Source organism: Bidens hawaiensis, unplaced genomic scaffold, assembly GCF_021521415.1.
Source record: "Bidens hawaiensis isolate Kalapana, Puna unplaced genomic scaffold, B.hawaiensis_p1.1 tig00002759_1, whole genome shotgun sequence".
Classification (NCBI taxonomy): Eukaryota; Viridiplantae; Streptophyta; class Magnoliopsida; order Asterales; family Asteraceae; genus Bidens; species Bidens hawaiensis.
In genome coordinates, this window is record NW_027491149.1 from 2,947,558 (window position 1) to 2,961,374 (window position 13,817).

Below are 13,817 nucleotides of genomic sequence, written 5' to 3' on the forward strand. Positions count from 1 at the left end.
AAATCACAAATCCGAGTCCACAATCTTGTTCCTAATCGTTTTTGGTAAGTCCCTCTCGAAAATCATCCGTTTTCATAACCATTTTCGACCTCAAATCGAGCAAAAACTCCCATTTTCGTAACTTGAGTTTTCGGGTCAAAAACCGCCTTGTTTTGGTGTCAAAATGCAAGCTTTTGTGCTTAAAAGTACTAGGAATCGATAGCCCTTTCAATCCCGAGCATTTCCATGTCAAAAACTTCGATTTTGGGTCAAAAATCTGGAAAATCTGGAAAACCCGTGGGTTTCTCCGTCGCCCAGCTTGAAGGAGTCGAATCAGACTCATTCGATCGAACCAGTCGATCGAATCAGTCCATTCGATCGAATGCGTAGATCGAACAAGTCCAGTCGACCGAATAGGGAAGCAACCGAATGGTCTCCAACTCATTCGATCGAATGAGTTTTGTATTCGATCGAATGAGTGTTGTATTCGATCGAACGTGTTCCTGTTTGATCGAACGTGTTCCTATTCGATCGAACGTGTTGTATTCGATCGAACGTGTTCCTATTCGATCGAACGTGTTCCTATTCGATCGAACGTGTTCCTATTCGATCGAATCAAGCCAGAACCAAGCTGTTTCCAAGTTCGCCTAAGGTTTAACTTCGCCTGAAGCGAAGTTCGTCTATAAAATAAATTAAAAACCTAATGGAAAATGTGTTAAGGCAGTTATCGAAAATAAAATTTTTCCAAGCTGACCTGGCAGCTTAACCCCAGCCAGGGGCTCTGCCCCTTGGACCCCGCTAGGGGCTGCCGCCCCTAGAACCCCGCTGCCAGGGGCGCTGCCCCCGGACCCCCGTTCGTTGTGGGTCATATATAGATAGAAATACAAACGAGTAGCAGTAGTTAATTGATATGTGTAAATATTATACAGTTAGCCGAGCCCAGTTAAAGAAAGGAATTACGATCAACGGCGAGCGTAACAGGATCCAGGTGAGTTTCTAGCCCCATTCCTTGTTATGTTTTCGGGGCTGTGTGCATACTTGATGTGTTGTTAATACATTTATCCTAAGTGATAAGTGTATGCCATATGTGATATATGTGATATGTATGAATGATTGCTTGATGGTTCGTGAACGATCTTCGGATATTGCACGTACTGTCAGGTTGTAACGTTATAAAGCCATATGCGATATATGTGATATGTATGAATGATTGCTTGATGGTTCGTGAACGATCTTCGGATATTGCACGTACTGTCAGGTTGCAACGTTATAAATATGGCAAGTATGTTTATGTGTATGAACGTAATAAAGTTAATAAAAGAAGGAAATGACGGTTGTATGGTTGTATGGTTACGAAAAGGGTACCAGACCCTAATAATATCTGTGATGTTAGGGACCAGACCCTCATAATATCTGTGATGTTAGGGACCAGACCCTTATAATATCTGTGATGTTAGGGACCAGACCCTTATAATATCTGTGATGTTAGGGACCAGACCCTTATAATATCTGTGACGTTAGGGACCAGACCCTTATAATATCTGTGAGGTTATAGGGCGAAAGGCTCTTTAAAACGTATGATTATGAATGTAAAGAAAGTATGTAAGTAAGAAAGAAAGTATGTAAGTAAGAATGAAGGTATGAGTACTTATGTGTGTATAAAAGAAAGTTATGAGGTTAAGTACGTATGTATGTAACAAGGTATTGTATGGTAGTGTATGATTAACTAGAACTCACTCAGCGTAGCTGACTTTTAGTATGCACGCAGGTGAGTAGGATGAGACAGCTGGCTTGAGTGGAGGACACATGGCAGAAGACTAAAGCCTGGCATCTGAAGATCCGATATGTTTTATAAGTTACGTTTTGATTTTGAAAGACAAGAGGAATGTTTAAAGACATGATTATGAATTGATATGTAATGTTTTATGAAAGTTTTATATTCCGCGTAAAGTTTTTAATTAACTCTGATATTTAGAACTGTGTTTATGAGTAAATCCAACACGCAAGTAGGGTTACCGGTAACGGGGCCTTACATTCAAATTCGTTCCCCTATGATTACAAACGAAATCCTAGGTTATTATACCTGATTTTGTCATTAATTGATTATATCGTTTCCTGTTCGACCCCATTTACCAAATAAACGAACTCTGACTTTTATTATTATAACCAACCTATCAAGAAACCCAAAATACCTATGCAAACTCAGCCCCCACATCTTAAAAAATTATGCATAATGTTTCATGGTGTTTTCTTCAGGAATTTTCATTATACGGTTTGACTTTTATGCTTCAAAACCCTTTGACTCGTGATTTCTCATTGTTCCATAATCTTTCCGGGTAAGTTTGCTTCATGAAAAAGTTTGTTTTTATCTAACTAACAAAATCACTCAATCAATTTTACTGATTGATGGGCTTTTTTCGGTCAATTGCTCGCCGGTCCATTTTAGGGCATAATAGTCAAAATATTTGACTATTCGATTTCTCTATTAAAATTAGCTTTCAGGCCAGAAGACTTTTATGTTTATTTTGAGATTTTGATTGTACTGACTAAAACCCAACTCCCGAATCGCAGTTCGAATTATGTTTAGTACTTGCTCGCTTATTTATTAAAAATATCATAACCAGAGTTCTATACATCCGTTTGGATTAATTCCATCGGCTATGTTCTTGATTTTTATTTTAACTCTTTTTTTATATGTCTCAGGTCTATTTGGATCAGAATACATGTGCTAACCTTTCTCATTTATTTTATCTCACGGTTTACTCGTTTAATTATCAAGGTAAGTAATCACTCCCATAAATTACAGATTTTAAACCTTTTGGGGAATTTATGCATACCATATTATATTAACCATAATACTATCTCAATTGCAAATCTCAAATATTGTGTTATTGATCAATTGAATGCTTACGTGTTATTTGTTTACTTGCTCATTTATTTGTTTATCGTATTCGGAGTGGTCCATCATAATCACATTAAAGTATGATCATACGCCGTCTCAGTAGCCAAAGCCCGCAAGGCAATGGTCAACCAACATAATTATTTGTATTTCTTTCATCTTAGTAGCCAAAGCACAATTCGCAAGGCAATGGTCAGGCGACACTAATGACATGCTTTCATTTAATTGTTGATACTCATTATATTGATTTCCATATTTCATATAATATATTTATTATAAAAAACTGGTGATTAGTTACTCAACATGTGTTGTTGACAAACTATCTTATTTTCACGCATATTGCATGATGTTTATCTTGGATGGTTCAAGTTATTAATAAACTTAATTTATTTGGCTTTTAGGTTATTAATAAAAATACAAGATGTTACTATTATATTTGTTTTGTCTTTATTTGTAATCTCTTTTGAATAATGTGTATGTGATTTGAATTTAATAAAATAATTAGATATTGTCACTAATATTGTATGTTAATGCCTGATGAGCTGTGAACCAACAGTTCATGTCCCGACATTTCCGCCGTAGGTTGGGGTGTGACATAAGTAAACTAGTATATTAAATCATAGATTCCAGTTGTACTGGGAAGAGCCAAAGTAACTGAAGAAAATCTGTTCAAGTAAGTTACTTAACTACTTTCAAAACTCTGATACATGCTCATAAAACTATTTGGACTGTGATTGATCATGTATTTGCATGATGCATATGGTGTGGCACCCAAGGTGTTATATATATTATAGTAATCATTATATTTCCCCGAGGGGACATGCACTTAATACAGTAGTAGACTCGTGTAAAGTCTGTATGTGCAAATATATAATGTTGACCCGACTTTAACGTGAAACAGACGGGTTATAATTATGGCATGACATGCAATGAGCTCATACTTGATCAATAAAATTATTTTAGTATCAGTTTATTAAATATGTCGGTTTATGTGACTCACCAGCCCTGTGCTGACGTATTTTTACCCGAACATGTTTTACAGGTTGATAAATAAGGGCATGGAGTTAGATGCTAAGTGTTGGAAAAGTTTAGACGTTTGATCCTATTACCATTATGTTTTGTATTATGTGTAATAGTTAGACATGTAACAAATTTTTTTAGTTTTTAAATAAGCTTACGTTTCCGTTGAAAGTCTGTGCTGATTGATCACTTTAAGTACCCTAGTCTGGGTGGGGTGTGACACTATGATAGTCTTAACTCGCGACAATAATGCACATTGCTTTTTGTATGTCAGTCGCTGGATATTTAAATAACTTTTTTATAGAGTAAATTTACAAATTACATAATTTATTTATGCGGTCCACTGCTGATCATGTCCTCTAACTTCAATAAGCAAATTGGACGTCTCTAAGGTTCACATGATGAAAAGTGCGACAATCTATGAACTTTAGTGACACTTAATGCATTTGTTGAAGTTAAAGGACAAGATTTGCAAGTGATCCAAACATAATTGATTCTCTTTCATATCCTCATATGTTTATAGCATCACTTACCAAATATCTAATATCCTTTTGTGTCCTTGTGATTTATGGGCGGATGCACATTGTGCCCATGAAAGTCTTTAATATATATTCTTTAGCTTTTTAATAATATATTTAATATATTTTTTAATCATAAATGAGCAGAAGTGAAATTACCAAAATGGCCTACATGGTTGATACATGGCATGCCCGGGTTTTCGGATAAACATTAATCAAAAGGACAAAATACGCGGCACTTTAACTTTCAAAGGATAGTGAGTGAAAGTGAATTTATTAAAGAATCCGATCTATCAATTGACTATGCTTACAGAACAAATTGTAATTATATTTTTTTTAATCACAAAATTATTCTTTTAATAAACCAGGTTCTGGAAATTCTTATTTATAATAGTCATTTTTTTATAAAAAATGTACCTTATATTTGGAACTAGTCGTTGCATATTTTAAAAATTATTTAGTCAATACTTTTTATTTGTTGAACGTTTAAAAGTTAAAAAAAATATATTTTATTTTTAAACGTTGCACACACGACCCCAAATGAACCCCGTCCGCTCGCATCCAGAATTCACACTTACTCATCCCACCTGAAACTAAACAAACATGTCAATCCAAGTCACAAAACTTTGTGTTGAAGATGGTCTTAATTATTTATAACTTAAAAAAAAGGTTTTATCATTATAATCTTTTCCTAGTTTTGGTAAAAATTACGTGTAAATCCATTAAGTTTGTGTTCCGCTCACCACGCAAAATCTTGGTCTCTTATCCGATTTGACCAGAATTATGATTTCTTCTTCTCAATTAATAATAATAATAATAATAATAATAATAATAATAATAATATATTGAGTCCCATTCATTCATCTTAAACCTCAAATACACATTCGATCGGCGAATCAGGTACCTTGTTGTTCAATAATTATAATAATAATAATAGTTGTATTTGCAAGTTAGGGTTTACATCTATCACTATTGATTGATTGATTTATGATAATTGTGAGTGAGTTGGTTTAAAAGGTTAGGGTTAGAGACAGGATGGGTGGAAGTTCAGTTGATGATGACTGGGAGTTCACATCAGTATCACCTCTTTTGAATGCCCTGCGAACACTTGTTTTGGTTGGAAGGACCGGTAACGGCAAGAGTGCCACCGGTAATAGCATCCTTGGAAAGAAAGACTTTCTTTCCAAGGCCAGCTCGGCCGGTGTCACCACTACTTCCGAGATCAGGACCGCCGTCCTCGAAGATGGACAGATGCTTAATGTCATTGATACTCCTGGTATAAAACATTTTTATTATTATTATTAAGTTACAGTTTTGAAGTAGCGCAATAATAATTATGGGATGTTTCTGCTAACGGCTAACACAAATGCAGGATTGTTTGATTCTTCTGTTGATACTGAGTATATTGGAAAAGAGATTGTGAAATGCATAAATATGGCGAGGGATGGTATCCACGCGGTTCTTGTTGTCCTCACAGTTCGGAACCGGTTTTCAAAAGAAGAAGAAGCTGCAATAAGTAGTTTGAGGACTTTGTTTGGGAGCAAAATTAATGATTATATGATTGTCGTTTTTACTGGTGGAGATGAACTTGAGGAGAATGAACAAACTTTGGAAGAGTTCTTAGACGACTGTCCTGTATCATTAAAGGTGCACGTTAATACACAATATCTTGCTATTTTTTATTTTCATTTTCAAACTTATTATATACTAATCATCAGCCAATAATTAATTTTTTCTTTTACCTGTTTTCTCCATAAAGTAGGCTGTAGGGGTGACTATACTTTACATCTGTATAACCGTTTAATAAACATGTTGTGTTCAAAAATAATCAGTCTTTGGGTTTCACTTGTCATTTCTAAACCGTTTAATAAACATGTCGTGATCGGATTACATGTTTAAACTGTTTAGTAAAACGTGTCGTGTTCGGGTTGACTTGTCTCCTATATAACCTGTTTAATTAAACTGGTTTGACACGCCAATCTAAAATTAGAATATAAAAGTAAAAACAAAAGGCATATGTTAAAGGCCAACCCATTTATGACCGTTTAACCAATTTAATACAACCCATAACCCATTACCCACTAACCTGTTTATGATTCATTTAACCTGTTTACAACTTGATTATAACTTTAATCCATTCACTACAACCCGCCAACCTCTTTATGACCCGTTTAACCTGTATACAACTTGATTATAACTTTGATCAATTTATTACCACCCGCCAACCGGTTTATGACCATTTTAACTTGTTTACAACTTGATTATAACTTATTTACAACTCACTGGCATTTTTACAAATTGTCAACTCATTTGACTCGTTCAGATAAATGAGTTATACGTGTCGTGTTCCAAGTACACGATTTTAAGTGTCTAGATTCAGGTTGACTTATTGACGGTTGACACATGTAAGGCCGCGTTCAGATTCGTAAATTTAACCCAAAATCGGTTAACCCGACACGATCGCCACCCCTACATGCCATCAATTGGGGGTAGTTTTGGAAATTGAAAATGGTATTATTCACGAGTTTATTTTTCCTATTGGAAAGTGGAAACTATTGACTAATTAAAATTCAACTATCGGTTCAGGAAACCCTTAGCTTGTGTGGGGATAGATATGTCGTTTTTGATAACAGGACAAAAGATAAGAACAAGAAAACACAACAAGTACAAGAACTTCTGTCTCTGGTCAACATGGTGTTGACCAAGAATAACGGGAAACCATACACCGATGAGATTTTTAGTGAATTGAAGGTGAATAATGTCATTTTTTATTATCATTTTTAAGAATATTTTTTTAATCCAAATTGTACATTTACTTGACAGAGAGGGACTTTGAAGCTTCATGAACAAACCGAAGAAGTTCAATCGTTGCAGGGATATACAAAACAGGAGATATCTGAGCTCACAGAACAGATGCATAAATCATATGAAGAGCAACTCAAAAGAATAACTGAAATGGTATCTTTGCAGTTTACTGTCATTTTGATTTTTCACTGGTTTGCACATTAATTGAAAATCAACTGAACAGGTTTGCAAACTCGGTTTTTGGGTTCGGTTATCGGTTCCCCAAAATCTTGCATCTTTGGATAACTGAACCGAATTTAATCGAGTAAATCGAGTAATAACTAGATTAATCAGATAACTGAACCGATTTGTGAATTTGGTTTTCGGTTCCACAACTCTTGCTTATTCGAATAACTGAACCGAATTTAAATGAATAAACCGGATAACAACCGGTTTAATTGGATACCGAACTGAATTGTGAATTCAGTTTTCTATTCGGTTTTCGGTTTCCCATATCTTGCTTATCCGAACCGAATTCAATCGAAAAAACCGAATAATAATGGGCTTAGGTGGATAACCGAACCAAACCAAACCAAACCGAATAATTCAGTTGAATTCGGTTTGGTTAGACACACACAAACAATTCAAAAAAGAATAAACTGCATAAATTGATTTCCTATCAGATGATCACCCTGATAGGCTCATAGTTATGGGCAGATCATGTCAGATTGGGTTGACCCGCATGTCATATTATGCTAAAAATTAATGCCTTAAGGATGATTACAAAACTTGTGTTATTAAAAATTTAATCCAAAATTTTGTATAAATCATTTAGGAGTTTGTTGAATACATTAAATGTACTCTTCAGGCAAGTTTTGACTAGTTTGACTCATTCCTTATAGTTAAAAGAATTTAGCAGGCCCATTTGAGATAAACATAACCATTATGGGTGTGCATGAAACCGAAATAGCCGAACCCAAACAGAAACCGGCGGTTTGGTTCTATATTTTTTAAAATAACAAAATTTTCAGTTCGGTTTTGCATGTAATTGAAACCGAAAAACTGAACCAGACTGAATTTATGGATTTTCATATTTTCATTTTGTATGTTAAGTAATTTATATTAGCGTAAACGTATAATAATCAATTAATCATTGATGAACAACATGATTTAGGCCATTCATTATTTTGGACCAAATTTTGGTTCGGTCCAAAAAATTCAAGCTCAAATGGTTAAATTGAAACCAAAAAACCGAAACTGAATGGCCCATGCAGAACCCTAACATGGTCCATAGCACCCCATTTATAGACAAATGGCTCAAGATGACCAAATATAAATATAGCTAATAAATAACTATCCACTGCCACACAATATATGAATTTACATCTTGCAAAATTAAAAGAAAATTTTCTTTATATGGTATTTCCTTTATTCAACTCGTGTAGTGCATGAGCTTCTAGCCTAGTATTGCAAATAAATGGATATACGGTGTGATCGTTTCACAGGTGGAGTCGAGGTTGAAGGAAACAACCATCAGACTTGAACAACAATTGGCAGAAGAACAGCTTGCAAGGTTGAAGGCTGAAGAGACGGCTCAAGCTGCTCAAATGAAATCAAATGATGAGATCCGTAAGCTGAGGGAGACTTTAGAGAGAGCCCAAAGGGAGACCGAGGAGCTTCGTAAGAGAGCTGAAAGTGATAAATGTTTAATTTTGTAAGTCAACTTCGGCTCCTTTGTCCAAAAACGTATGTATTATATTTTCTATCACAACTGCTTGATAACTTTCATATGTTCCAACTCACTTGGAATTCTTATATGTGATATAAATCTAATGTTTGGGTTTTGATATCGTATGATTTGAAGCACTTGGGTATAAAAGTACAAAATGACAAGTTAATAAATATGTGAAACATATAAAGTATACTAGAATACAAATCTTTCTTCAGTGATACCTAGACAAAATTGCATCCAACACAAACATACAAAACTCTTATGACTTCAAATTAATCCTATGCTTCATCTCACCACTTAGACCATTTATAAACTCCTCATCGCATTTCAAACCTTTCATATACTCCGGCAAAAGACAAGCTTCCACATCCATGCTCCCGCCACCGTCCCGACCGCTTCATATAACCTCAAAGCCACCCAACCAAGCCAACAATTCCCCCAATGTTGCAGTTGCCCCGGGCTACCAAAATAATCACCCGGCAAAGGTGGGTTCAATATAATCACCGCTTCATTAGTCATTACCACTTGCGAGTTTGCAAATGGTTACAGTGTCGGGTAGGGACCGCCGTGCTTGTGTTATGCACCTCCACAAAAGCACTGATAGCTCTTGTAACTCGAGATCTTTTCTGTGCTGCATTCGGCATTCGCCTTTGGTTTGAGTTTTGAGATTGAATGCAATGAGAAGTTAAAGAATCTCTCTTTCAGGGGTGGGGATTGCAACCGTTCGATGAACTGATCTGATGGTGACGGGTATATGGAAGGTTTAATGATATAATCACATCCTTCAATGGATATATATACCCGTGATTCTGATATCATCGTTTTTGGTGGTGTTGGATTGGAATTCTTCGCTCCAAGCTGCCAGAAAGAAGTTCCATCGGCAACAACGTGGTTAATGGAGCCGCGATGAAGATTTCGTCCACAAGCTCAGTCACATGTGAAGATTTCAAAACATTATGAGTGGGGGCAAAAAGTTAGGACAAAGACCGTTAAAATTGTAAAACTATTCATAATTATTTACATGATGATAATAAAACATAATGAAAGTGAAATATATGAAATATATTTTATCAAATTTAAACATTTATAAGAATTTGGAAAACAAAAACACTTAAAATTCAATCAATTAACCACTTGAAACACATAATTTATCTACTAATCTTATTAGTAATCACCAATTTCTAATTTGAAGTCACTTATCTACTCAATTCAGGTATTTATAATTCAAATGACTTATTCATAAAATATTGAATGTTTAATTTTATGATTGTTTAAAATGCAAACAAACTAAACATATTTTTTTTCATTCCATAGTAATAATTCATTCCATTCCTCCTCTCATTCATACATAGTAACATACAAAACGTTACCTTTGTATATTATTATATAACAGATTGAACTACAGTGTCTAAACATTTAAAGTTTCAAAGTAAGTAGGACACCACATTTTGAGACAAGAAACATTATTATAATTCTTAAATCCAAATATCAAATTAACTATAGCAAGAGTTTAATGAGGAACCAAAATTCCAGAGTACATAATCACTATACTTGTTTTTTGCAACTGCTAATAATTATTTCGAAATATATATTAATTTAACCCTATCATAAGTACCTTTTATTCTATTTTTCAGTGGTAACCTAATCGCAACCTTCAATCTCAATCGCAAACCGCATATTCACATCCCATTCTATTAACCTTTCATTCTATTTATCAATGGAAAGATCATCTTTTGAGTTGCTTATAAATTGCTACCTTTTAAGTAATCCTCTACTTAGAAATTATGAAGTTTATTAATTTCTTTTAACAAAGTTTTTAATTCTGCGGTAAGCCATTATACCTACTAATCGCCAATAACCTTGCTCAAGCCTTGAAACAAGTTTCAATCGTCCCTAATTAGTTTGACGCTCCAGATGTCTGAACCCACAACCACCCTAGAAGGAAACCCCTAGGGTTTTGGTGAAGGTAGTTGTGGAATTGGTGGGTTTTGAATTTGATTTGATTCAGAGAGATGATGGGGGATTTTGATTCTGATTTTGTTTTTTGTTGCTGTTAATATAAGTTGGAGGGTGGTTTTGTAATGTTTAGAGGTGTATTCAACAACATGGAAGCTCCAATTGCAGCTACATCAACCTCCCTATATTCCTCAATGTAAACCCTAAATCTCTCTGCTTCTACTTTTTTTAGTGTTCGAAAACTCGATATTAATCGGATTGGAAATTTTATATGCAATTTTTTAACACAGGTCTTAATTTGTGTAGATGTAATGAACGTTTACATGTAGTACATATGAATTTTATTTTTTGCATCATCGTTAAATGGTGTTCTTGAGAGCAGCAGTTGTTTGGGAATAATAATGGGAATTCTCAGATATCGTCTATTGATTTCTTGCAGCAGCGATCGGTTTCAACTGGTTTAGGGTTGTCTCTTGACAATGGTAGATTGGTGTCATCTGGTGAGTCGTCTTTTGTTGCTGGGCTTGTGGAAGATGAACTTGAGCGTGAGTTGAGGAGACAAGATGCTGAGATTGATAGGTTCATGAAAATTCAGGTATGTTTGTGTGTTAAAGAATCCATTTACGTGTTCAGTTAGATTTCATTACATCAGTTTAAAATGCCAATATTCTGTTAGGTGCAATCTTTTAATAGGGTATATAGTGTCATTGCATTATATATAAAGTTTTGAGGTTGAAGTCTTGAACCAAATTAGTCTTTGATAGTTATTTAACATATGACAACTGTTTGTTTTTCTTGTTTGAAATTAGACGACACTTTATTAGTGAATTTGATTTTAAGGAGGCTGTGGATTGAGTGTAGCACGCCTATGTAAAAGTCACCAACTTATTGCACGTTGACTCATGATTTTTTATGATAAAGTTGCACTGATCTCTCTTAAAGTGCTTATAATTAAAGTAGGTTTTTCTTGACTAGCCGGTCTGCTCATTTTATTATTGTCAAGATTTACATCAGTTTCAATTTTATACAATCTAAAGCATTCGCAATGCTATTGTGGCATTTTCATAGAAATTATTAGTCTATTGCATGTGAAATTATTAGTCTATTGCATGTAAGCTGATGTCACCAGTATTTAAATCTGACTGTTTAATTGCACCCGTTTTACTCGTATGCTAAAACTGAGTGTACTTTGTATCATCATTTCATCATCTCTGTAATTCATTATCCATTAATATATTATGGCATTCCAATCCATGTACTTATGAATGGGCCAATTTTGGGTTGTGTCTCATGTTAAAAGGGTCAAATTAAAAAAAGAAGTTATAGTGTATTTCTAATGGAGACCACCCTCTTAAATTCCTTTTTGGAGTTGTGTGTTAAATATTGTTTTGTAATGATAATTAACACACAAATTATATTCACTGTTTAAAAATATGAGCAAATCAGCGTTTTTGTGTCAACTCAACCCGACCCTGCTCGCTTCAACTTTTATTTAAATTGACTGAACTCTTTATGAAACATGATCGTTCCCATCTGGTTACCTCTAATTATCCATTAAATAGGTTAGCTAAAACTAGGGGTGTAAATGAGCCAAACCACTTGTGAGCTATTCGTGACTGGCTCATTAAAAGCTCGTATTAAACCAAGCTTAAATGAGCTCAAGCCCATGCTCAAGCCTATAAGCATGTTTAGTAGACAAGACCGAGCCCAGGCTTCACTTACCGAGTGACTCGTGAGCCTAATTGTGCTACAACAGTTTTGAGATTTTTAACGAACGAACATGGACAAACACAAACATGTTCATTTCCTTAACGAACTAACATGAACAAAAACACTTGTTTGTGTTTGTGTTCGGTTAAAGTTAAATGAAAGAACATGAACATGCCCTCGTTCATGTCTGTCCAGTTCGTTTACAGGCCTACCCAACATTGTTTCTCATACCAGCATTTTTCCTTATTGGCTTATTTATAAGCGAACTTTTACCGATTCGTTAATATATATTGTATCAAAAAGGCTGATAGACTCAGGCAAGCAATTATGGAAAAGGTACAAACAAACCAGCTTCAACTAATCTCACATGTACAAGACAAGTTCATCCAAAAACTTCGTGAAAAGGAAACCGAGGTTGAAAACATCAACAGAAAAAACATTGAACTCGAGTTACAAGTTGAACAACTCGCCATGGAAGCTGGCACTTGGCAGCAGCGGGCCAAACACAATGAAAACTTAATCACCACTTTGCAATATGATCTTGAACAAGTGTACAACAACAGCAAACACATCAAAGATGGTAAAGAAGGGTGTGGTGATAGTGAGGTAGATGACACCGCCTCGTGTTGCAATGGGCGCGCAATTGATTTTCATCTGCTATGCAAGAATAATACTGGGATGAAGGAGATGATGACGTGTAAGGCGTGTAAAGTGAACGAGGTTTGCATGCTTTTGTTGCCGTGTAAGCATCTTTGTTTGTGTAAAGAGTGTGAGAGTAAGGTTAGCATGTGCCCGTTGTGTCGGGGGTCGAAGTATATTGGTATGGAGGTTTATATGTAATGGGTTGTTTGTGGACGGATCGGTTTAGATGAATTTAAGGATTGTTGTATGGTTTACTTTAAATCTATGTGTATAGTGTTGATGTGTTTTGGTTGCAGATTTATAATACGCTACAATGCATGTAGACGTGGTACGATCGGAGACATTTTATTAACCTGTTGGCATCAGCCAAAACATGTGAAGGATTGTTTGGTTATAATTTACTTAAAAGTAACCGGTTTAATTATGAACGTATTGAATGAGTTTGTTTTTTTTATTTTGGACAGTCAAATGTGAAGAATTATGGTTTTTCTCAAGTAAAAGTGTAAAACACTCGATTGTTTTGCTATGATTTTAAATTCAGACAATTATTTTAGATTAAACTACATTTATCTTAATC

The 13,817-nt window shown here is 34.9% G+C and overlaps 2 protein-coding genes across 2 annotated transcripts; both read left to right on the forward strand.

Moving 5' to 3' along the window:
• The first annotated feature begins 5,451 nt into the window (after nt 1–5,451).
• Nucleotides 5,452–9,056, forward strand: LOC143621014 (immune-associated nucleotide-binding protein 9-like). Its single transcript, XM_077092552.1, has 5 exons — nt 5,452–5,692; nt 5,789–6,063; nt 7,003–7,167; nt 7,240–7,374; nt 8,706–9,056. The coding sequence occupies exons 1-5, from the start codon at nt 5,452–5,454 to the stop codon at nt 8,916–8,918; spliced, it is 1,029 nt and encodes a 342-aa protein (XP_076948667.1). The 3' UTR covers nt 8,919–9,056.
• A 247-nt stretch (nt 9,057–9,303) lies between these two features.
• LOC143620991 (putative BOI-related E3 ubiquitin-protein ligase 2) lies at nt 9,304–13,584 on the forward strand. The gene is made up of 4 exons (XM_077092534.1): nt 9,304–9,417; nt 9,482–9,541; nt 11,268–11,483; nt 12,902–13,584. The coding sequence occupies exons 1-4, from the start codon at nt 9,304–9,306 to the stop codon at nt 13,436–13,438; spliced, it is 927 nt and encodes a 308-aa protein (XP_076948649.1). The 3' UTR covers nt 13,439–13,584.
• The last annotated feature ends 233 nt before the right edge of the window (nt 13,585–13,817 follow it).

What these genes read in the sequence shown, in the direction of transcription:
- LOC143620991 (XM_077092534.1), top strand. Translation starts at nt 9,304, where the DNA reads ATGCTCCCGCCACCGTCCCGACCGCTTCATATAACCTCAAAGCCACCC. An exon ending in CAAAAGCACTGATAGCTCTT is followed by an intron (nt 9,542 to 11,267) that starts GTAACTCGAGAT and finishes TGTTCTTGAGAG; the next exon opens with CAGCAGTTGTTTGGGAATAA. An exon ending in ATAGGTTCATGAAAATTCAG is followed by an intron (nt 11,484 to 12,901) that starts GTATGTTTGTGT and finishes TGTATCAAAAAG; the next exon opens with GCTGATAGACTCAGGCAAGC.
- LOC143621014 (XM_077092552.1), top strand. Translation starts at nt 5,452, where the DNA reads ATGGGTGGAAGTTCAGTTGATGATGACTGGGAGTTCACATCAGTATCA. An exon ending in TAATGTCATTGATACTCCTG is followed by an intron (nt 5,693 to 5,788) that starts GTATAAAACATT and finishes ACACAAATGCAG; the next exon opens with GATTGTTTGATTCTTCTGTT. An exon ending in ACTGTCCTGTATCATTAAAG is followed by an intron (nt 6,064 to 7,002) that starts GTGCACGTTAAT and finishes CTATCGGTTCAG; the next exon opens with GAAACCCTTAGCTTGTGTGG.